Source organism: Geotrypetes seraphini, chromosome 3 (assembly GCF_902459505.1).
Source record: "Geotrypetes seraphini chromosome 3, aGeoSer1.1, whole genome shotgun sequence".
Classification (NCBI taxonomy): domain Eukaryota; kingdom Metazoa; phylum Chordata; class Amphibia; order Gymnophiona; family Dermophiidae; genus Geotrypetes; species Geotrypetes seraphini.
In genome coordinates, this window is record NC_047086.1 from 225,566,111 (window position 1) to 225,590,616 (window position 24,506).

The following is a 24,506-nucleotide window of genomic DNA, read 5'->3' on the forward strand; positions in this document are numbered from 1 at the left end:
TTACGCAGTGGACGGATTGTTGCAAATAAAGTAAATAATTCTAACAGGTACTCAGGTTCATGACCATATAAGGTTTTATAAGAGTGTTCCCAGTTTGAACTTCACTCGGGCCTCAAATGGGAGCCATTTATAAAGCTCCCTGTAATAAAACGTGATATGATCTGCAGTTCTTTCCAGTTAGCTGCTTGTTTTAGACAGCAAATGCCCTTGGAGGCCAGCTTTGCTTGGGCTAGCCATTGCAAAAATCTCTGTGGCTACAGGTTACCAAGTCTCCCTCATTATGAGTGTGCCACACTCATTCGAAGGCTCTCTCACTCTTTGAGGCCCTTCTCTCACTCAGAGCCCCAGTGCCATTGCACTGATCTTGATTCCTGCATTCACTGGAGGTAATGCTAAGAAGAGAAAAGTCAGGTGTCCTCACTGGTAGGAAAAAAATCTGGAGCATACCTTCCTGTGCGCTGCCTCCCCCTGTCCCTTCAAGTTCAGGTACCACACAAACTTGCATGTACATACTCTTAGCCACTCTGTCTAAATTGATGAGGCCTGCTTAGTCAGGTTTCTAAGACTAGAGTTTTTAGACTTAGAAAAACCTTTCAGATTTAGGATAAAAATTATGTAGTTGGAATCCATCTACGAATTAGGTGGAATATAAATAATTATTCAAGTGTGAATAGAATACAAAAACTAGGGGACACTCAATGAAGTTACGGAGTAATACTTTCAAAACCAATAGGAGGAAATATTTTTTCACTCAGAGAATAGTTAAGCTCTGAAATGCGTTTGCCAGAGGATGTCAATGTAAGAGTGGTCAATGTAGCTGGTTTTAAAAAAAGGTTTGGACAAGTTCATAGTCTGCTGTTGAGACAGACATGGGAGAAGCCACTGCTTACCCTGGATCATTGGCATGGAATGCTGCTACTATTTGTTTTTTTGCCAAGTACTTGTGACTTGGATTGGCCTTCATGAAGATTGGGTACTGGGCTAGATGGACCATTGGTCTGACCCAGTAAGGCTATTTTTTTTTTAAATTCTTTATTCATTTTTACAACTTACAACAAGTGTAATCAGAAATAACATTTAAACTTACAAACATCACTTGAATTTCTGTTACAATCATTTTAAATTAATGAAATTTATCCCTCCCTCCCACCCTTACCCAATCATATGTATTCACGTATATCAGTGGTTCCCAAACCTGTCCTGGGGGACCTCCAGCCAGTCAGGTTTTCAAGATATCCCTAATGAATATGCATGAGAGAGATTTGCATATAATGGAAGTGACAGGTATGCAAATCTCTCTCATGCATATTCATTAGGGATATCTTGAAAACCTGACTGGCTGGGGGTCCCCCAGGACAGGTTTGGGAACCCCTGACGTATATCATATAATATATTCTTTTCTACTAATCCAAACAATTAATATAAGATCAGAAACCCCCCACCCCCACCCTCTCATTTGCAATTATATAATTAAGGGAAAAATGTTATTTACTCGTTACAATAATCTGTTAATGGTCCCCAAACATCCTTGAATTTATTAAAATGTTCTTTCTGTATGGCTAATATTTTTTCCATTTTATATATATGACACAAAGAGTTCCACCAGAAATTAAAGTTTAATCTACTCTAATTCTTCCAATTAAATGTAATTTGTTGAATGGCGACTCCAGTCATAATTAGCATGAGCTTATTATTTTTTGAGGATATTTGACTCTTTGCCCTCATTGACATGCCAAATAAAATAGTATCATATGATAGGGCCACCGGATTCTCCAACAAACTATTTATTTGGCCCCATATTGATTTCCAGAAATCTAAAATAAATGGACAATAGAATAATAGATGATCTAGAGTCCCAGCTTCGAGATTGCAGTGCCAACATCTATCAGACTTAGAGCTATCTAATTTATGTAAATGAACAGGGGTCCAAAATGCTCTATGTAACAGAAAAAAACAAGTTTGTCTCATAGATGCAGACACTGTACATCTCATCCTCCAAGACCAAATTCGTGGCCATTGAGACACCGTAATTTGATGCTTGATCTCAATGCTCCAAATGTCTCAAAGACCCATTTTTTGGTTTTTTATTTATAAATCCAGATATTAATTTGTACCACTGTGCGGCCTGGTATCCCAGGAAGTCCACCTGAAAGCATAAGAACTCTAAACTATATTGATTAGTGATATTTTTCCATTCAGGGAACCCCGCCTGAATTGCCTGCTTCAGTTGCAACCTTTGTGAATTATTAAGACGTATTTATGTTGCAACTGTGAAAACTCAAGCAGTTTACCATTAGAAATAACATCTTCTAATACACGTATTCCTGCCATCATCCAGTGCTTCCAGATGACTTTATATCCGCCAATTTGAATCTTGGAGTTCAGCCATATAGTTTGATTTGTTGATTTGTGAATTGGAATAGGTGTTAAATTACTCACAAATCTTATTGTTTTCCATGTGTCTACAAATAATCTATTTTCTTTATATAATCTAGGCATTTTGATACTAAGTACATGGCATAATCGCAGAGGAAACATGAAGCGCCATTCCAACCAAAACCAATCTGGGATATTATCAACAGGCTCTGGGAGGATCCAATACATACGTTGGCGTATAATATAAGATTGATGATACCTATAGAAGTTGGGAAAATTTACCCCTCCCTCTGTAATCGGTTTTTGTAGAGATACTAAAGCAATTCTAGTCTTTTTACCCAGCCAAATAAATTTTGTTAGAATACAATTTAACTTTTTATAAAAGGACCCCTGAAAAAAAAAACAGTAACATACCCATTTGATAACAAACCACAGGCAAAATCATCATTTTAATAGTTTGAACTCTCCCTCACCAGGACAGATGTAAAGAATTCCATTGCTCACACATTTCTGTTACCTTCTGTAATAAAAATTTTTCATTCACTTTCATTGTTTCTTCCAACGTGTTTTTTATCCAAATTCCGTCCTCTTTCCATAAAAAGGGGAATGTTTCAAATAAACCTTCTGTACAATGGACATTAAGTGGAAGAACTTCTGATTTACTCCAATTTATCTTGTATCCTGAAAATTTTCCAAATTTCTCTATCAATTCAAATAAGTTTGGAATGGTTGTTTCCGTATTTCTCAAATGAAGCAGTATATCATCTGCATAAGCGGAAACTTTATATTCCCGATCTGAATAAGGAATACCTTGTATCTCCTTCGCTTGTTGAATAGCTAATAACGGGTTCTAATACAATATCAAAAAGCAAAGGAGACAAAGGACAGCCTTGTCTAAACCCCCTCTGCAGATTAAAACGTTCTGAGAAATTGTCATTAATATATAATCTAGCAGCAGGGGAGCTATACAATGTTTGGATCATTTGTATAAATCCAGAACCTATACCAAACCATTCCATTTGCTTGATACATGAAGGTTCATTCTACTCGATCAAAGGCCTTTTCTGCATCTAAGGACACAGAAAGACCAGATCATTCATGGCTTTTGATAAATTTAAGATATGTAATGCTAATCTGGTGTTATTAGAAGAATGTCTCTGAGCAACAAACCCTGTCTGGTGCATACCAACAATAAAAGGAAGAGCCTTTGCCAAGCGCATAGCCAAAGTCTTAGCTAAAAGTTTTCCATCTACATTGATTACAGAAATAGGTCTATAGTTTGAAACCAATGTGGGATCTTTATTTGGCTTCAGTAAAATTATAGTTAATGATTCTGCCATAGTACCTGTGATGCAACCTTTAGTTAGGTTTTTTTTAAAAATATATCTTTATTCATTTTACAAACTAACATAAAGTGCAACAAGTTATCAAACAATTAGTACAATAAACAGCACCCAATACAATCAAATGATACAAAAAGTACATAACCCCCCCTTCCCTCACCTTCCCCTCCCCACCCTTCCTGGATTTGTAGAACCCTTATAGAAACAAAGAATAATACTATTAATCAAGTCAAACAAAATTTTGTTAATGGATCCCAAACCTCCTTGAACTTATTATAATGTCCAAATTGTATCGAGTTCATGTGCTCCAACTTGTAAGTTTGACATAGGGTTTACCACCCAAAATTGTAATTTAACCTATCCCAATTTTTCCAGTTTTTTGTGATAAGATGTATAGCCACTCCTGTCATGATGAAAAGTAATTTATTTTATTTGCAGTTATTGGACTCCTGGGCATTAGTAACGTTCCAAACAATACTATATCATACGTCAATGTCAATGGGACTTCCAGTATCATATTTATTTGATCCCCATATGGATCTCCAAAATATAAGTATCAAGGGACACTAGAATAGCAGATGATCCAGTGTCACTATATCGAGATGACAGTGCCTGCACCTATTTGACTTAGAACTATCTAACTTTTGCAACTGAACAGGGGTCCAAAAAATTATATATAACAGAAAAAACCAAGTCTGGCTCATAGATGCTGACGCCGTACATCTCATCCTCCAAGTCTAAATCCGTGGCCATTGAGTAGCAGAAATTTGCTGCTTTGTCTCAATGCTCCAAATGTCTTTTAGACTAGTTTTAGGTTTCTTATTCAGATATTAATTTATACCACTTGGCTGCCTGATGCCCTAGCAAATCTGTCTGGAAGCATAGGCCCAGCAAGCTATACTGATTATTTAAATTTTGCCAATCAGGGAATCTCTTCTGAATGGCCTTCTTCAACTGCAACCACTCATACACTTGAAACTTTGAAATACTGAATGATTGTTGCAATTGAAAAAAATAAAGTATTTTCCCATTTGATATCTTATCATCTAACGTGCATATACCTGCCTGCAGCCAATGCTTCCAGAGGATCTTAGACTCGCCAATTTGAATCTTGGAGTTCAACCATAAGGACTGACACGTGGATAGATGATTTGGAATAGGTATTAGGTTATTAATAAATTTTAATGCCTGTCATGTGGAGAATAAAATTCTATTGTCCTTATAAATCCGAGGTAACTTGATACTTGAAACATGACACAATCGCAATGGAGACAGGAGTTGCCATTCTAAACTAAGCCAGTCTGGAAGATGCTCCAAGACTTCAGGAAGGATCCAATACATACCCTGCTGCATAATAAATGCTTGATGATATCTATAGAAATTTGGGAAATTTACCCCATCCGCCACAAATGGTTTTTGCAAAGATACTAAAGCAATTCTGGTTGTCTTTTGATAACTCGCTTCTTTCTTCTTTCTCCGTGCTAACCATCCATCTTCCATCTGTGTCCTCCCCTTCCATTTCCATTCCTTTCCCCTGGTCTGGCATCTGTCTCCTTACCCCCCCCCCCATGCCCTGACATCTCTCCCTCCATGGTCTAGTATCGTCTTTCCTTTCCCTCTTTCCCATAGTCTTGGCATCTCTCTATCCTCTCTTCTCCCTTCCTGGTCTTCCTTCTCCCTCCCCAATTGGGTGCAGCAGCAGCATTTCTCTTCCCCCTTCCCCTCTCTTCCTCCACTGTTCTCCCATCAGTCCTGCTGCAGCTTTCCCTCTTCCATTTTAAGTCCAGCAGCACTCTCCTCTGTTCCCAATCCAGCAACACCTCTCTCTCTCACCTCTCTCCACCACTCAACTCCAACAGTACCTCTCCCTCCCCTCCTCTCTACTTCCATTTCCCCCACCAACTAGCTGCAGCACCTCTCCTTTCCACCCCCAGGGCAAGCAGCAACTCTCCTCTCCGACTAGCAGGGCTCCTATCCCTTCCCTTTCCCTCCCCTCTGACTAGAAGCAGTACCTTACCCACTCACCTCCCAGGTCTAGCAGCACTACTCCATCCTCTCCTCGCAGGGGTGATAGCTGAGTGTTGTGACTGAGACCCCAGGATTGCCCAAGGATTGCCCAAGCCCGAGAGAGACTGTGAGATTGTGACTTGTCAATTCATCTTTTTATAAGACTTGGTGGCAAAGCTGGCCAGAGCCCGCGGGCGGGCGGAGCCAGAGCTACAGATGTATTTTTTCTGCTGATGCTGCAGAACTTAAGTCCTCTGATAAGGAAGTTCCCGGGAAATAAGGGAGAGTTGGTCACTCGCCTAGACACAGGGATGGCATGAGCAGTAGGTGAGTTTCACAGACACACTGACTTGTTGGCTTCGGAAAAGTTGCTCCTACCCTAATAAGGTTCTCACACTCCCTCACGTGCTGTCACAATCCTAGCCCTAAAGCTCGGCTTGTGCCAGGCATGGCTGTGGCTAAACCTAGCCCAGCCATTCAAAGAGCTAACCATGGGGATAGGGTTGTGACTAAAGACAAGGAAAAACCTGTAGTTCCCTTTAATCCTCATGTGGCTGATTTCTGGGGAGGAGAAGACCAGGAAGACAACAGCCTGGAACAGCCATTGAAGTATTCTACTCCCCCTGCTAGCTCCCAGCTGCAGGAGATAATTAAAGGTACTAGGAAAGCTAGGCAGAAGATGCAGGCTGCCCCTCCCCCTCAGAGAACAGGGCGTGTCCGCCTCAACGCTTTAGAGGCTGCTCTGAGGAGGAGACAGTCAGTTTACCCTGGGCTAGCCCAGGAAGGGGACCTACAGGACTGCTCTCCTGAGTCTCAGTCTTATTCAGACATTGAGATGTTGGATACAGCCATTGACCCTGTTGCCAACCAGCCAGCACTGTCAGAACCTATGGACTGCCTTGAGACTGCCAGCATGCCTGAAGATTTGCCTATGGAGGAAAGCTAAGTGGCAGGGCTGTGTAGTTTGTTTGAATGCCTAGGATAATCTCCTTTGATGTTTGGGGTCTCGGATAATGTTTTTCCCTGAGGAAAGAGTGAGATTAGTGCTGCACTGCTGTGTTGATGCATGAAAAAAAAAACACGTTTTTTTTTTAGAACTCAAATGCTCTGGATTATTTAAGTTTATATTTTGAGTTCTGAGATATTGTGTGTGTGTGTGTGTGTGTGGGAGTAGTGCATACTTGGGGAGAATCCACTTTCCATTCTGGTTGGGATTGTGGGGCCATTAGTGGCATTCTGTTAAACAGAAACAAAGTTGTGGGTTCAGCTACTCCCCTCCCCCACCAACTCCTATTAAGTTGGTTGGGGCCAAGCCTGCCTTGGGCTGGGCTTGGACACCACACTATATGAAAGCTATAGAGGCAGTACAATATTGAGCAACTGCCTGTTTTCAAGGGCAGCAGCATTCAAGACTGTTGGCTTTCATTGACTTTGATGACCTGCATGAAGGTGAGAGCTGTTACAGATTTGTTTCCAGCTCTGGTTTTTTTTTTTTTTTACCTGTTTACTTATGGTTTGGCAAAGAAATTGACTTGAAGTCTACTCCAAGCTTATCTCCACAATAAAAGGGGACTTGAATGACCTTTCAATTGACTTGTTTTTGAATGTTTTGTCCTTATATATTGGACGGTGACCAGCAGGACTTCCATCTTTTATGGGAAGCACGTCGGAGTTGCGCTATCGTGAGCATTGACCGGAGCCAAATTCATACATGAGCACCGGCAACGCCACAGTGCTCACCTTGCTTTCACCCCCAAACAAGTCAAGCCTCAGGGACAGCGACCAGCTCACATGATCCTGCTCACCGTCGTCCAGCCCCCTACTTCTCGTGACCCAGTCCCGCCTACAGATTGGCTGCAGTGCAGGCACCTCTGTTCGCAAAGAACGCCCCATCGCGCACACTAGCCGGCAGTATCCGCTTCTGATTCAGGGTCAGCTCTGCTTAAACTCGGGAGAGGCAGGGGCCAGAGCGCGCGTGCGCATGTGTTCTCGCGGATGTAAGTCTTGTATCGCTGTTGGGGGACTGCTCGGCAACAAGTGCCAGTCACTTTGGCTCTGACGGCGGGTTTGCAGCAGCCCAGTGTTACTGGGAGGGTTTGAAAAATCGCCAGGCAGGGGAATCTACAAGCCGGTGAGAGAGTTTAAAAAAAAAAAATGTTTTGAGTGGCGTCATCAGCGGCAGCAGGATTCGTGATCGCGATGACAGCCGGGCACGGGGAGGAGGGTTGGGTCCTGAATCGGAGAGGCCGATTTTTTAAAAATACACATCGATTCGAATCGATTCACCCAAAGTGAATCGGAAATCGGGCAGCACTAGTGGGTGCTATTGAATCATCCATAATAATCAATTCAAAGTCAAGTCAACAAATATTTTAACAAAATATCACCCACCCTTCCCCACCCTCACCTGATGCCAACCCAAAGTTCAGTCTATAAACTTGTTCAGTCTGATACTATGCTTTGCTTGTTGCAATTGTATTCTGCGACATCTAACTGTCTTCAATAAAAATGGTTTGAAATTAATATAAAATTCACATTTTTTAACAGCAAAACCACAGTAAAATAACCAAACATACATAAATGAGGAAAACTTGGAAATATAACATGATACAGTAGGATAATTATTTTGTGTGTTTCACTTGTAAAGCAATATGACTCTTAAATCCTTTTAAATGTATACCCTGGACACACTGCCTGAAATAGCTCCCTCTTTGAAATTGTAAATCTCATGCTCTGGAATGGTCTACCCTTGGCACTTCTGCACCTACATTTCTCTCAGCAGTGCAGGCTCTCAGAGGGCACCATTATTTTAGGAGTTAAGGGGAAATTCTGTATCTTGGGATTTTAGAAATACAGTGCCTCACTTTGAAATGCTTCTTCTTTTATAGAAGCATGAATAGAAGGGTAGGTGACAGCACAGGTTACCAGGGAGACTCAGTTCTGACCCACACTCTTTTTCTGTCCAATATATTCTGTTCTGGGCTTTGTGACAGAGGGTTTAAAAAAAAAAAAAGACTATTTTCTATTTATTTCATGTTAAACACATGTGAAGAGCTGTGATAACACAAGGCACAAACATCAGCAAAAGTGAGAAATGTGAAACATGGTTGGCTAAGCCTGGTGTCTGTCTTCCAGCACTCAAGAATCCACTACAGGTGTCTAGACATTCCTGGTTATCTTCATAAGAGCGAAGAGACACCATTATGGTATTTGCATTGTTTCAGAGCCTCGTTAAAGCCCTCACACAGGGTCAGGTCACTTTGGTTGGTGGCACATTCCAGGAACTGACAGAGTTTTAGCATAACTGTAGTGAGATGACTCAGATGGCTCAGGAGGTAGGCACCCACCCACCCACACAAAATGTTTCTTTACCTTGGCAATCTGGACACACCAGTTAAGGAGCAGCTGCGGTCCAATCTGAGCGTTCTCTTTGTTCTTGCGCACATACTCCAGAAGCGAGCCCATAGGTAGGAACTCTGTAACCAACTGCAGCTGGGGGCCAGGACAGATACCCAGCAAGCGCACGATGCAAGCATGGTCCAGGCTGCCCATGGCCAGCATTTGCTGTAGAAAACAGGATGAGCAATTAGGATAGTGACCACAGAACCAGGGCCTGGATGCACTATACTCAAGGCTCTAACCAATTTGAACTGGTTTAGGGACGACCTAATTTGCTGACCGGTCTACACAATGGCTCACCGCGTGCTTTTCCATGCGTTCATACATTCTCTGTCATACAATCAATCTCGTTAGTGCTAAAATGAGGTAATTAATATTAAAACGAGCCCTCCAATCGATGCCCTAACATCACTATGGCATGCACTACATTTAGCAATGGCTGCTAAGGACCCAAAATTACCTCTCTTTTTTCAGGTGCCGTCATTGAAGGGGAGTGGCCATCGTGACTTTATTTTAATGGGGGACAGGTATTGTGTATGTATAGCACATGCATAATACCTGTGTTCATTTAAAAAAAAAAATTAAAAAACCCATCTTCCTGTCCCAAACAGTTGATCGGCAGGAAGCTGCTTCGGGGCTTTCCCTGTAGCTCAGCTGTTCAGGTTTCCCCTATCAGCTCAGCGCATGTGTCAAAGTCGGTTTTCCAATGACTGGTGGGATGGGATTACGGCAGACCTCTGCAAAACTAATTTGCATGCAAAGTCATTGGAAAATTGATTGCTGTTTAAAATGGGACAATGAATTGGCCCACAGCGACCTACTTGGCTTGAGTGATCATTTCTAGTGCATCCGGGCCCAGGCCTATAAAACCAGTCCTGGAGGGATGGGCTGATAATACAGAGACTGTCACCTCTAGAAAAGGACTGGTTAGGGATGCAGAAGGTATATAAGACTGTCATTATTTCCTACAGAGCAAGAACTGATATGATCTAAGCATGAAACCCACCATATCAGTTTGCACACTCTCTAGCAGAAACACGCAAGCATTGGGTAGTCAGGAGTAAATTATCATCCCAATCCAGGGGGGGGGGGTCGTCCTTTCATAGTAGGGTTGAGCTATGCTAAGAAGGTAGGTCACAGGGGAAGCTGGCTTTGCTCATGCTCTCAGTCAACAAAACAGGAATACAGTCTGATGGTCTTCTGGTCTAGTCAAAAGTCCATGGGAGTGGAGAGGAGAAAGAAGAGCATGTTTTACTCACATCGGTGACACCATGGAACATCTGACCACTGGACAAATCTTGTATAACCTTAATGCTGACTGGAATCTTCACGGAGTCTCCCTCAGGAATCCAGACACCCTGACCAAGAAAAGCAAAATCTTAGCAAAGACAACACTCTGATCGCTGGTAATGCATGGACTCATGAAGAAATGTGGTCATGAAGAAATGTGGTCATGAAAAGATAATTTATTGACGAAACAACAGCTTGAATGGCCTCGACTATACTATAGAACAGCCTATAAAAATATTGGGAGTGATTATAAACATCTCACTTTAGAACATCATACTGATCTATTAGTGAAGAAATGCTTTGCTGTACTCTGGAAACTTTGCACTATTAAGAAATACAGTGGTACCTCGGTTTACGAGTGCACCGGTTTGCGAGTGTTTTGCAAGATGAGCAAAACATTTGCAAAATTGGTGCCTCGGAAACCGAGCATGGCTTGATTTACGAGCACCCCCCCGCAATCCGGCACCCCCCCCTGCGATCCGGCACCCCCCCTGCCTCGAACCGGCACCCCCCCCCGCCACGATCCGACCCCCCGCCACGATTGGGCACCCCCCTGCCACGATCCGACCCCACCGCCACAATTGGGCACCCCCCCGCCACGATCCGACCCCCCCGCCACGATTGAGCACCCCCCGCCACGATCCGAACCCCCCCCCCGACACAATTGGGCACCCCCGCCGCTTCTTACCCTCATCTGGGCACTCTTGAAGATCGGCCTCCTCGTCTGCTGGGCCTTGAGCATCTGAGCATGCTCAAAGCCTGCGAGTTCACGTTCTGAACATGAACGTGAACTCGCAGGCCTTGAGCATGCTCAGATGCTCAAGGCCCAGCAGACGAGGAGGCCGATTTTCAAGTGTGCCCAGATGAGAGTAAGAAGCGGCGGGGGGGGGGTGCCCAATTGTGTCGGGGGAGATGTCGGATTGTGTCGGGGGGGGTGCCCAATTGTGTCGGGGGGGATGTCGGATCGTGTCGGGGGGGGGGGGGGTGCCCAATCATGTCGGGGGGGGGGGTCGGATCGTGGTGGGGGTGTGTGCCCAATCGTGGCGGGGGGGTCGAATCATGGCGGGGGGGTGCCTGATCGCAGGGGGGGGCCTTCGAGGGGAGCAATGCCGGTTCTCGGGGGGGGGGGGGAACGCATCAAAGCGAGTTTCCATTATTTCCTATGGGGAAACTCGCTTTGATAAACGAGCATTTTGGATTACGAGCATGCTCCTGGAACGGATTATGCTCGTAATCCAAGGTACCACTGTACTTTGATGAAGCTTCATTCCGTTTGTTAGTGCAGTCATCCGTTTTAAGTATTCTTGATTATTGTAATGTCATCTATTTGGGTGCTTTTAAGAAAATTTTAAGAAAACTGAGAGTGGTTCAAAACACCGCAGTTTGATTGATCTTTGGATTGAAAAAATGGGAGCATATTACACCATATTTCTTGAAACTTCACTGGCTGCCGACTGAGGTCAGAGTTTTGTTTAAGTTTGCTTGTATCTGTTTCAAATCTATTTTTGGCTTATCACCTGGATACCTTGTTTCCCATTTTTCTCTGAACCACCCAAATAAGGTCACATTTCCTTCTGTTAAATTATGTCGTTACAAAAGATTTCTGGAGAGAACTCTCTCTTTTCAAGCAGCCAAATTGAATGGTTGGTTCGGTAAAATTATGTTAGGATCTTCTTATCTTGATTTTAGAAAATTATTGAAGATCCAACTATTTGAAAAATTTGTATCCTAACTGGTTTTCTCTTTTAAAAATTCCATGCTTCTTTTATGTCATGTATCACCTTTTAAATTGCATTTTTACTGTACGATCGGTTCTTATTTGTTGTAAACCGCTTAGAACCATTCTTTTAAATTGTACTTTTCTTTTAAATCACATTCTCCACTGTAGGATCAGTTCCTATTTATTGTACATTGCTTAGAATTGTATTTTTCTTTTAAATTGTACTCTTCAGTGTAAAGACTAGTTATTATTTGTTGTAAACCGCCTAGAACCATTTTTTGGTTAAGCGGTATATAAAAAATAAAATTATTATTATTATTACTATGACCTGACATGAGGCCATGTTTCAGCTCAGTTGCCTGTCTCAGGGGGTCTGCTGATGTATACATTAAAAAATTAATGTTTCTCTTGTATTAATGCATATGAGGGGGTAATGAAAAGTTCTCGGCCCAACCATGATGTGGAGCCATTAAACGTACAAGTTATTCCACAAATTCACCCCTAAGTACAGCACACTTGGCACATCATGTCTGAAGTTTCTGTAACCCTCTGATGTCTGGTCCCTGAAATACTGCTCTACTGTCGCAATCACCTCCAAATCACTCGAAAATTGTCACCCTTTCAAACTCTTTTTTAAGATTTGGTAACAGAAATAATCAAATGGTGCACGATCTGGTGAGTAGGGATGGTCTATGCATTGAAAGTCTGCACACCTCTGTGCAGTATGATGGGCATTTGTCACTCAGTGTTTGCATCATACATTCATGGATTTCCTTTGGAGTTTTCTTCTGCAGGAATAGGAACTTCCATGATGGCTTAGAGTTCCACACTAGAAAATTCCACACTTTCCGTTGACACAGTTCAATCAATGATCTGAAACAATATCAAAACCATACGAGCAGCATTACAAATTCTGCAAATTGGCACTTTGCAAAATAAAATAACACTTTTTTCAGCTAAAGTGGCAAAATAACGCTCAGAATTTAGGAAGTTGGATGGGATGAGAACTTTCCAGCACCCCCTCGTATAACAAAACTGCAAAACAACATGCCTTGATGGAGAAGACGATAATCTAATAAGAAACTGGAAAAGCACACAAGGGAAACATTGACTGAACCACCATTCTCACAGGAGCACTACGGTATCGCCATACATAAAAACTTCTTAGAAATAATGTGTAGAGATTCTCTTTTAAATTACAGTTTTTGTAATACAACCAAGAGGAGCCAAGATGAAGAGGTTCTTACTTTATGAACAGTACCAAATACTCCGGATCCCAGGACCTTCATCTTCTTCAGCTCTGTCTCCTTAAAGATGCGGGCATGGACCTTGTTAGCTTTCTCACTAGGATCCAGAGGCTCCAAACACTGGAAGAAATTCAAAGCAAGTAGATCACACCAGACTCTGGTGATGAGGGACCAAGAGCCCATATCTCAGTACCAAACTTTTAGTCATCTTTGCATACAGCAATGGAGTTATTCACCAAGGGACCTACACTGAGTTCAGCATGGCACAGGCTTTGTTAGCTTAACATGACCTTGGAAGTCACCTGTTTTTCTTGAAATCCCGTTCTCTAAACATCTATTGGGATAACCGCGTTCTTTGCTTGTTTTTCAAATTCATCCATAGTAGTGCAAAGTCTTAGGGCTCCTTTTATCAAGCCACGCTAGCAGGGTTAGCGCGTTGGACATTTCATCATGCATTAACCCCTGCGGCCGGCTAAAAAACTAACGCCTGCTCAATGCAGGCGTTAGTGGCTAGCGCGGCAGGCGGTTTAATGCGCGGTATTATGCGCGTTAAACCCCTACCGCAGCTTGATATAAGGACCCCTTAGTCTCAAAAATTGAGAGCAAGGTAAATTTTCTTTCAAAGCTCTTGTATGGTAACTTTCGAAGTGAAGGAATTGATTTTTGTCAGTTGGTTTTCTGAAGATGGTTGCAGAGAAGAAATATCTTTCTTTTTGAATCAAAATCTTTCTTTTTGAATCAAAATCTAAGAAGACTTTGCACTACTATGGATGAATTTGAAAAACAAGCAGTTATTATGTCAAGCAGGTTCAAAGAACGCGGTTATCCCAATAGATGTATAGAGAACGGAATTTGAAGAGCAAGGACAGCTGATTGGATGGAATTACTGCAAGTCAAGAAAAAGAAAAATCATTCAGACATAGTATGCACCTTGGGTCATTCAATTTTTATGCAATAAAGTGAATCTTTATCCAGTCTTGGAGGCATTTTTTCATCTTTTTGAAACATAGAAACATAGAAAAAAGCAGCAGAAAAGGGCTATAGCCCACCAAGTCTGCCCATTCCAAGTATCCCCTCCCCTGAATTTACTCCCTTAAAGATCCCACGTGAGTATCCCATTTTCTCTTAAAATCCGTCACGCTGCTGGCCTTTATCACCTGGCGTGGGAGTCTGTTCCAATGATCCACTACTCTTTTGGTGAAGAAGTACTTCCTGGAGTCTCCATGAAACTTCCCTCCCCTGATTTTCAGCGGATGCCCTCTGGTGGTCGAGGGTCCCATGAGCCAGAAGATATCATCTTCTGACTCGATGCGTCCCGTGATGTACTTATATGTTTCAATCATATCTCCCCATTCTCTTCTTTCCTCAAGTGAGTACAGCCGCAATTTTTTTAATCTTTCTTCATACGTGAGATCCTTGAGCCCCAAGACCATCCTGGTGGCCGTTCGCTGAACCGACTCGATCCTCAGCACGTCCTTTCGGTAGTGTGGTCTCCAAAACTGAACACAGTACTCCAAGTGAGGCCTCACCATGGCTCTGTACAACGGCATCATAACTTCAGGTCTCCTGCTGACGAAACCTCTGCGGATACACCCCATCATTTGTCTTGCCCTGGAGGAAGCCTTCTCCACTTGATTGGCAACCTTCATGTCCTCACTAATGATCACCCCTAGGTCGCATTTCGCCGTGGTCCTAACCAAGGTCTCACCATTTAGTACATAAGTTCTACGCGGGTTTCTCTTACCCAGGTGCATTATCTTGCATTTTTTAGCATTGAAGCCTAGCTGCCAAGTAGTTGACCATTGTTTTGGTGTTATTGTTTGTGGCTTTATTGTTGGACACCCATTCTCTGTTTTCTGACCTTGAACACAATAAGGAATGGCCTTCAAGAACTGGGATAACGTTCTAAGTTATGATGAAGATAATCTTAATAATCTACTACAAGATGAAATGAAGAATTAAGTGAAGATTTAGATGAAGGCTCACTCATCCAGAGATGGCAAGATTTAATTATGTTAAAAAAGAACATTATTAAAAATGAATTGCATTATACCACTCTTTTACATTACTGTAGGATACATAGAATCCTAAAGGGACTCAGAATCCTGAAAGAACCACAGATGTTTAGAAATGATAAAATTTTTTTAGATAAGTGGTGCACAATTTTAAATAAATGTACTTTAAATTTAATGATTTTATTAATTGAAACATCTAAAGAAAAAAATCGATATGATCAAGAAAGATATTGATGAAAAAAATGAATATTTAGAAAAAATGGATACAAATTATAACAGAACAACACAAGAGTTAGATAAGAAACTATCTGTTTTTAAAAAAGAAATTAAAAAAATGAAAGTGGATAAAATAAAAAGAGATGAAGCGGACTATAAAAAAGGCAGTATTTATCCATGGGTAGAACCAAAAACAATAGGTACGAATCGCAAAATAAGAAAATATAGCAATAATCAATTTAATAAGATTAAACAAAAAGACAAACAAAATACTTCACTAAACAGAGAACAGACAGAAGAGTTACAAGTCTCGATAAGGGACAAAAACGCATACAAAGTGAATCTGATGATTTATTTATTTCACCTTGTTCCACACCTACTCCATCAACATCAAGAGCCCCTGTTATTCAAATACAGGAAGATGACACAGATAAGGCGGTGACTTTTTTAGAGCAAATCTGGCAAGAACATTCAGTCCGGAGGAATTTGAGTAATACAATAGGTTACAGAGGAAGAGGTTGTGGAAGAGGGTATTGGATGAACAGAGGAAATACACATTGCAATCACCAACAGAAACGGTCAACATCCCAATTTTAAATTTATCAAATGAGGAACTGAGTGATATACAAAGACAAGTATTACAGAAAAGCTTGAAATTTGTTCCAACTAAGCCATATGACATGTTCCAAACAAGAATAGATCTATATAAATTTGGAAGGAAACTTCAAATTGTTGATTTTTTTTTAGTGAGAATGGCGATATAAATTCTGATCCTTCAATATTGAAAAGAAAATCAAAATGGATACCTCCAGGACTCCCTGATCCAGTCATAGCAACATTTAATCAATATGTATTGAGAAATGTTGAAAAAATAGAAAAGAAAAAAAGAAAGATCTTTTATAATTTATCTAAAGATGAAACAAAAGCAATAAGGGCTCCTTTTATCAAGCCGCGCTAGCAGGGTCAACGCGCGCGACATTTCATCACACGCTGGCCAAAAACTACCGCCTGCTCAAGAGGAGGCGGTAGCGGCTAGCGCAGCCGGCGGTTTAGCGCACGCTATTACACGCATTAAACCGCTAGCACAGCTTGATAAAAGGAGCCCTAAGTTTGTTACGCAAAAATGATACAATAGTTATAAAGGCGGCTGACAAGGGAGGAGGTATCGTGGTTATTAACAGGTTATTAACTTTCAAGAAATAGAAAGACAACTGACTAATTAAACCTTTTATCAGAAATTACCCAAGGATCCAACATCTGAAATTAAAAATGCAGTAGGTGATTACATCAAATTAGGTGTAGATATGGGCTTCCTTACGCAAAAAGAAAAAGATTTTCTCACTGTAGATTTTCCAATCTGTCCAACAACGTACATACTTCCAAAAATATATAAATCTATTATCAATCCACCAGGAAGATCAATTGTTGCTGCAATAGGATCTTTGTTGGAGCCTATTTCTATTTTCATTGATACAATTTTTTTAAATCTTTAATTATTTTCTTAATTTTTCAAATGACATACCAAGTAATCACTTGTACAGAAAGCAAGTTAGTAAAGATATGACCTATATCCAATATAAATCATGTTCAATCCAAATAAAAGAAAAACTAAATACAGAAAATTCTTTCAACCAACTCAACTCAAGTCCTCAAAATGTGGATCCAAGATTACATTAAAGAGAACAAGAAGAAATTAGTATTAGAAGATAAAATACAGACAACACTGAGAAATGGGCAGATATATAATTATGGAGCTGTTGATTTCTCTTTATCCAGTCGAGACCTAGCCAGAAAAGCTGTTAACTGTTGTGGTTCAAAGAAAACATATTTAAATGATCGGTAGCAAATAATACACTTGCAAAGATGTCTCAAGTAAAACGTTGCTCCCAGTGAAGTGACTCTAGATTTCAACAACAAAAATTCTCTACGTCGCTTTTGAGTTTCTCTGGAGAGATCAGGAAACATTTGTATTTTGCAACCAAGGAACTCTTTCTGTCTATTTTTAAAGAAAAGTCTCAATAACTATGTTTTATCTATGGCGAGAGCTACGGTCAGAATTATTGTAGAAGGTACAACTGTTTCTCTGTCTGAAGTTTCTAACAATTCAGAAACATTCAATAATGCTTGGTTCAATACTTTAACTTGCGTTTGGGCCCCTTCTTTATTTGGCAAGTAATACACTTGAACAAATGGTGGTAAAGTTTCTTCTGAAACTTGCATAGTTTATAACAAGTATCTCCTAAGCATTTCCCTAGGAGTAACCGAAGTCAATCTAGGGAAATTTATTAATCTCAAATTATTATTCCGGGAATTATTTTCAAGTGTCTCCAATTTCTTCCTTAAGTTAATATTGTCTTTAATTAGGGACTCCTGTACTTGTTTAGTCATAGAAATTTCTTGATCAAGCTTTTGAATTGTAGCCTTTGAAACAGTCACATCCGCTGACAAATCTTTCAGCTCTCTATAATGTTGGATCAATTTCCCCTCAATATATTGGAAATTGGGACTAACAGTCCTAGTGAAATTTACAATCAAATCCCATAGTGAATCTAAAGTCACTTGCGCTGGTTTTTCCAAAATAGGAAAACTTTGTTGGATGTAAAAATGCTCACCATCAGAAGAAGAAAAGTTCCTCTGGTTAGGTTCTGGCTGGAATCCTTCACCTCCGGTTGCTTGTCCTACCCCGGCTTCTTCTGCAGCTACTCCCTGATCTGAGAGTACTGCCTCCTCAGTCTCCCATGATGACCCTGCTGCCTCATTGGGAAGTACTTCCCCCCATCTCTGGGGTTTCCTCCACCCCTGGAGAACTGGTTAATCGGGGACACAGAGGTGGAGCTCTCAAGTCGGGGCTTAAGGTAGTCTCTAGCCCTGGAGAGACAACACCGGTCTCACCCCCTTCCGGTGCTCTCAACGGGCTTGCCCCAGACTCAGGAAGGGCTGCCTCCTGCAACCGCCACAACATTTCATCAATTCTGTCGAAGGAAACATAGAAACATAGAAATAGACGGCAGATAAGGGCCCACGGCCCATCTAGTCTGCCCACCTTAATGTCCCTCCCCTACCTTTGCCCTGTGAATAGATCCCATGTGCCGATCCCATTTGGCTTTAAAATCAGGCACGCTGCTGGCCTCAATCACCTGTAGTGGAAGACTATTCCAGCGATCAACCACTCTTTCAATGAAAAAGAATTTCCTGGTGTCACCTCATAGTTTCCCGCCCCTGATTTTCAACGGATGCCCTCTTGTTGTCGTGGGACCCTTGAAAAAGAAGATATCTTCCTCCACCTCGATGCGGCCCGTAAGATACTTGAACGTCTCGATCATGTCCCCCCTCTCTCTGCGCTCCTCGAGCGAGTATAGCTGTAATTTGTCAAGCCGTTTTTTGTATGGTAGATCCTTGAGTCCCGAGACCATCCGGGTGGCCATTCTTTGCACCGACTCCAGTCTCAGCACATCCTTGCGATAATGCGGCCTCCAGAATTGCACACAGTATTCCAGGTGGGGCCTCACCATGGATCTATACAATGGCATAATGACTTCCGCCTTACGACTGACGAAACCCCTTCGTATGCAGCCCATGATTTGTCTTGCCTTGGACGAAGCCTGCTCCACTTGATTGGTAGACTTCATGTCCTCCAATCAAGGAGGGCACCTTGGAGCGCCGCAAGGTGCCAGCTGCGTTCCTGCCCCTTCTCTTCGGCATCCGAAGTAAGTAAACTAGCTGATAGCAAGAAAAAGGTGAAACGAGTGGAGCGGTCAGAAACGTCGCTCTCAGAGCGCCTGCACCGCGGCCATCTTGGATCCCCCCATTGATACATTTTTAAGACTGACTATACTACTCATCAAATTATATGTACGTGATTCTAGTCAGCTGATTAACCTTTTGGATGAGATTGATACAACAGATATAATTTTGGTTACATTAGATATAGAATCGTTGTATACAAATATATCGCAAGATGAAGTTTTAACTATAATACAAGAGACTCTATCTACACATACTGAAAATTTACGTATACCCACTGGTTTTCTTACAGAATTGACAACAATTGCACTCAAGAATAATTTTTTCGGTTTCCAAGAAGATTATTTTTTGCAAATTAAAGGGACTTCGATGGGTGCAACAATGGCACCAAGCGTTGCATCTTTATATGTTGCCCATTTTGAAGAACGTATTCTTGAAACACATCCATTTGAAGTTGAACTCAGATTGTGGAAGAGGTACATTGATGATATTCTCATTCTCTGGAAGGGAAGTGAAACACGTCTGACTGAATTCCATCAATGGGTGAATGCCCAGGATCCCAACCTTAGGCTCAGTATGAACTTTAACCATCAGCAAATTGCTTTTTTAGATATTTTGATACAAGAAGAAAGGTATTTCTTCTCTACAACCATCTTCAGAAAACCAACTGACAAAAATCAATTTCTTCACTTCGAAAGTTACTCTGTTTTCTGACTTGGAAGTCACCTGACCATGCCAATGACATGTGATCTAATCCTTGAACTTATCTTTGTAAAACCACTGAATTCTGGCCTGAAGACCAGATAAAAGTAATAACAAACAGGGCAGTCTCCATGAGCATTATGCTGGGTTTAGTTATTATATGTGGAAGCATATGTTGTGATATGTCTTAATATGTCCTGAGTGTGTCTGTTTTCTATTGTAACCCACTTAGGTGTTAAGCAGGGAAGAAATTTTTAAAATAAATAAATAAATTATTGCAAACACTGGTCCAGGGTTACCATATGGCTCCAGAAAAAGGAGAATGGATTGAGACACTTGGATTTTACTGCCATTGAAAGCAATGGAAGCAAAACCCGGATGTATCAATCCGTCCTCTTTTTTTCTGGAGCCATAGGGCAATCCTACACTGGTCCCTCTAGTCCAGGGGCCTCAAAGCCCCTCATTGAGGGCCGCAATCCAGTCGGGTTTTCAGGATTTCCCCAGTGAATATGCATGAGATCTATGTGCATGTACTGCTTTCAATGCATATTCACTGGGGAAATCCTGAAAACCCGACTGGATTGCGGCCCTTAAAGAGGGACTTTGAGATCCCTGTTCTAGTCTAAGCTGAGAGGGAGTCCTGCCAGCAGTGTACCTGCCTATTCCTGCCTACCGACTGAAAACTAGAGAATGACATGGGGACAAATTTTTCCCCATCCCTGCAGGAATGCAATTTCCCTGTCCCGTCCCTGCGAGTTTTGTCACTGTCCTTGTCCCTGCCCCATTCCTGTAAGCTCAGCCTTAACCACGTATGATTTTGATTTTGAAGTGTTTGAGGCTTGTGCAGATGAGGACACAGCTTGCTAGCAAGGGGAAGGGACAGGAAAAGAACTCGCTGGGACAGGACAGGAAAATAAGTTCCTGCAGGGAAAGGGAAAAGTGTGTCCCCGTGTCATTCTCTACTGAAAACACAATATTGAAACACCATCACCCTCTGGTAACATTACAGTTGAAGGATTCCTGCTCAGCTTAGAGGGAACAATGATCACAAATCCTTCTTTTAGGAGCATTGGTTATGTCTGCACAGGAACACAGGATAAGATCAGATTCCAATTCTGCACCTTACACTGTAGCATTCAGTGCTTTTCACTCAGCTTCCTGTCTCCATCTTACCTCTCCCCTTTCTAGGTATCTACGCATTGCTCGCTTCTTCTGAATCTTCAGGCCACGCCAGTACAGGAGAGCAAACATGGTGGAGACGCATAGCAAGAAGACACCCCCCACAACCACAGTCGCAATGATGGTAGAGAGTTTTCTGCAGGAGGAGAAGGAATTGTCAGGCCCTTTCTTCTATGACACAGTCAGTCATCAAAATGCTGCCTTAATCAGGGGAGGGGGATCAGCAAAGGTTTGCACTGTGCACCCAAAAAGCCTAGGACATCCTACAACACTTAGTGGCAAGTTTGGTACAGGATCTAATGGAAGTGAGCTGGAGTAGGTTACCATATTTTGGGCTGCAAAATCCCAGACTCATGGCCCCGCCCCATTCTGACCCATTCTACCTCCAGCCCTGCCCCTACAAAGCCTCCTCTCTTCTTCCCCGACGAGCTCCAGCTGCATCTGAAGGGCCTGGAGCATGCGCGGATATGTGCAACATCATCCACACATGCTCAGAGGCCCTCCAGATGCGGCCGGAGCTCGTCGGGGCTTTTCAAAACCTGGACAAACTGCTGGGTTTTGGAAATTCCATTCAGGCACCAGGACAGTCCTCTAAAAAAAGGACATGTCCAGGTTTTCCTGGACACCTGGTAACCCTAAGCTGGACTATAGTTTCCTGTGGGGATAGGTTACCAGCTGGCTTCAGATTCACCCAACAGAGCTGATCCAGTCCAAGATGTAGGACTTGATCTTGTGCATTAATGGCAGGATAGTAGGTCCTTTAATAAATTTGAAACTTGAATTCCAAACTGGATTCCCTAAGAAAAGCAAGACTAAAAGTCCATGCATACAATGGGATATGTTTCACGTGATCAAAAGTGTAACAATCAAAATATGAAGCTACAGTAGAAGAAATATGATTTTAATGAAGGAGGGTCTACTACAATGTCTGAGGCAGGGGTAGGGAACTCCGGTCCTCGAGAGCCGTATTCCAGTCGGGTTTTCAGGATTTCCCCAATGAATATGCATGAGATCTACTTGCATGCACTGCTTTCAATGATTATTCATTTGGGGAAATCCTGAAAACCCGACTGTAATACGGCTCTCGAGGACCGGAGTTCCCTACCCCTGGTGAGGGAAAGAGTATCCTAGTGATTAGGACTGTGGGCTATGAAACCAGAATTCAAATTCTACTACTGCTCCATGTGACCGTAGGCAAGTTACTCCATTACCACAGGTAAGCCCTATCGGGAAGAAAGCTACCAAATGCACCTGAGCAAGTAACTCACCTTGAGTTCAGACTTGGAAAATGAGTATAATTTAAATTCAAATCTATAATTTTAAAGAAATAAATTTGAGTTCCACCTGAAAAATAGATAAAAGTTCACTATGGGTCTGATTCTTTAAGAGTCCCCCCTTCCCTGCAGGTAGAGAACAGAATAAAAGCCTTTGTGTATTAAGCCCAATATGGTTTTGGTTTGAAAATAAAACAAAATTAATTTGACATAGTAACACTTAACACAAAATGCATTTTCAGTTAGTGACTGAATTATTTCCCTGTCCTCTGCTTAGTTAGAGAACTGCTTCCTGTGCCATGACCTGGAAGGAGTTATCTATCCTGCAGAGCCTAGCTGGAAGCTGTCCAGAGGATGCAGTCAGAGGCTTGGGGGCCCTTACACCTGCAGCAAAAAGCAGAAACAGAAAAGAAGGATCAGCATTTCCCAACCCTTAGCACACGTCTTTTAGTACCTATCAGCTGCTCGGGATTCCGCACCATTGCAGTCATCGAGATCTGGCCCGCTGCACCTGCGATGCAATACACCCGTCAATATGATGGCAGGGCAGCATAGATATATGCTCACAATGTTAGGGTTTCCATTCATTCATCCAGTTTCTCCCGACATGACCCATTGTTTTGGGCTTCCCATCTTTGCATGAGTATACTATATATATTTTAACAAATATCTACAATGTTGTAATACCCAAGTAGCATTTACCCACAGTTGTAGTTATATTTTGATAGGGTTACCAAACATTCGAATTTCCCTGGACGGCTTTTCAAAACCCGGCACTTTGTCTGGGTTTTGAAAAGCTTCTAGCTAGTAGCAACATCGGGATGGCATGTGCGCATGTGCGGATGCAACGCGGTGATGTCAAATGCATGTGCACATGTGTGTGACATCATCGAATCACACCAACGCACAGGGCAGGATTTTCCTATAGGCTAACTAGGCTTCAGCCTAGGGCCTCAAAATCAAGAGGGGCCTACATTCAAATTGTTAGCAAAATTAAAATTACACTGTTCTAAAAACAGTGAACACTAAATCACTGAACTGAAAATAAGGAGAAATTCTACGCTTCAGGATCGGAACCGGCTCCGGCCGCAACGGGGCACCGACTCGGCTTCTCCCTTTCTTTTTCTCGCCCTGGGAGGAGGATCGGGGAGGGAAAGACGTCAGTCCGGAAACAGCTGGGCAAAGCCCAGCCCCGCGGGGAGAGAGGCAAAACGTGGATCCGTCAGGACAGGGCGGCCCAGACTGGCATCGGAGGGGGGTGGGGGAGTTTAATGGAAGGCAGGCAGGCAGGATGGCATGGGGGGGGTTCAATGGAAGGGGGATGGGAGGCAGGCGGGCATCGGAGGGGGGGTAAGGTGAGGCACTATGGACATAGGAAGGGGCAATGTTGTGTGTTATGTTTGATTAGTTATTGTTACAAGTACTATATATAGTGCTGAGAATAAATGTCCAAATAAGTGTTCTCGATTTTTTTTTATTTATTTTCCGTGTCACATTTTTTATAAAGGTTAGTACCAATAACAATATGTTTCATTTAACAAATTGATATATTTCACAGTAATGATGTATTTTATTATCTCTCATGTAATTTACAAACTTAAAAATGGGAGGTGAAAGGGCCTCATAAGTGGAATAGCCTAGGGCCTCTTTTCATCTAAATCCGGCCCTGCCAACGCATGCGCAGATGCTCTGCCAACAAGCAAACAGGTTGAGGGGGCAGGGCTGGGTGGGCGGAACGGGATGTGACTTGGCTGGAACCGGGGGGAAGGGGGGGCCTGGGGGCGGGGCCATGGGTCCAGATTTTCATTCCAGAAAATCTGATAACCCTATATTTTGACATGAAAAAAAAGAGGACACATGACCCTGCCCCCACCCCCGGCTCTAACCTCATTCCGCCCTGGCCCAGTCCCCCAGAAGCTAGTTTGGCAGGGCCTGCTTACAAGTGATCCGCTGGCTTCAGATCGTGCAAAACACGGCTATTAAGATCATTTGCG

At 42.3% G+C, this 24,506-nt stretch overlaps 1 protein-coding gene across 2 annotated transcripts in view; it reads right to left on the reverse strand.

Moving 5' to 3' along the window:
- ERBB3 (erb-b2 receptor tyrosine kinase 3) overlaps positions 1-24,506 on the reverse strand; it is a 238,435-nt gene that overhangs the window by 33,636 nt on the left and 180,293 nt on the right. For both annotated transcript variants that reach the window (XM_033936217.1, XM_033936216.1), the window contains exons 16-20: positions 22,967-23,023; positions 21,233-21,374; positions 13,383-13,502; positions 10,385-10,483; positions 9,099-9,290 (exon numbers count right to left, since the gene is read on the reverse strand). In XM_033936217.1, the coding sequence (XP_033792108.1) occupies positions 9,099-9,290; positions 10,385-10,483; positions 13,383-13,502; positions 21,233-21,374; positions 22,967-23,023 (610 nt within the window). The remainder of the gene's footprint in view (positions 1-9,098; positions 9,291-10,384; positions 10,484-13,382; positions 13,503-21,232; positions 21,375-22,966; positions 23,024-24,506) is intronic.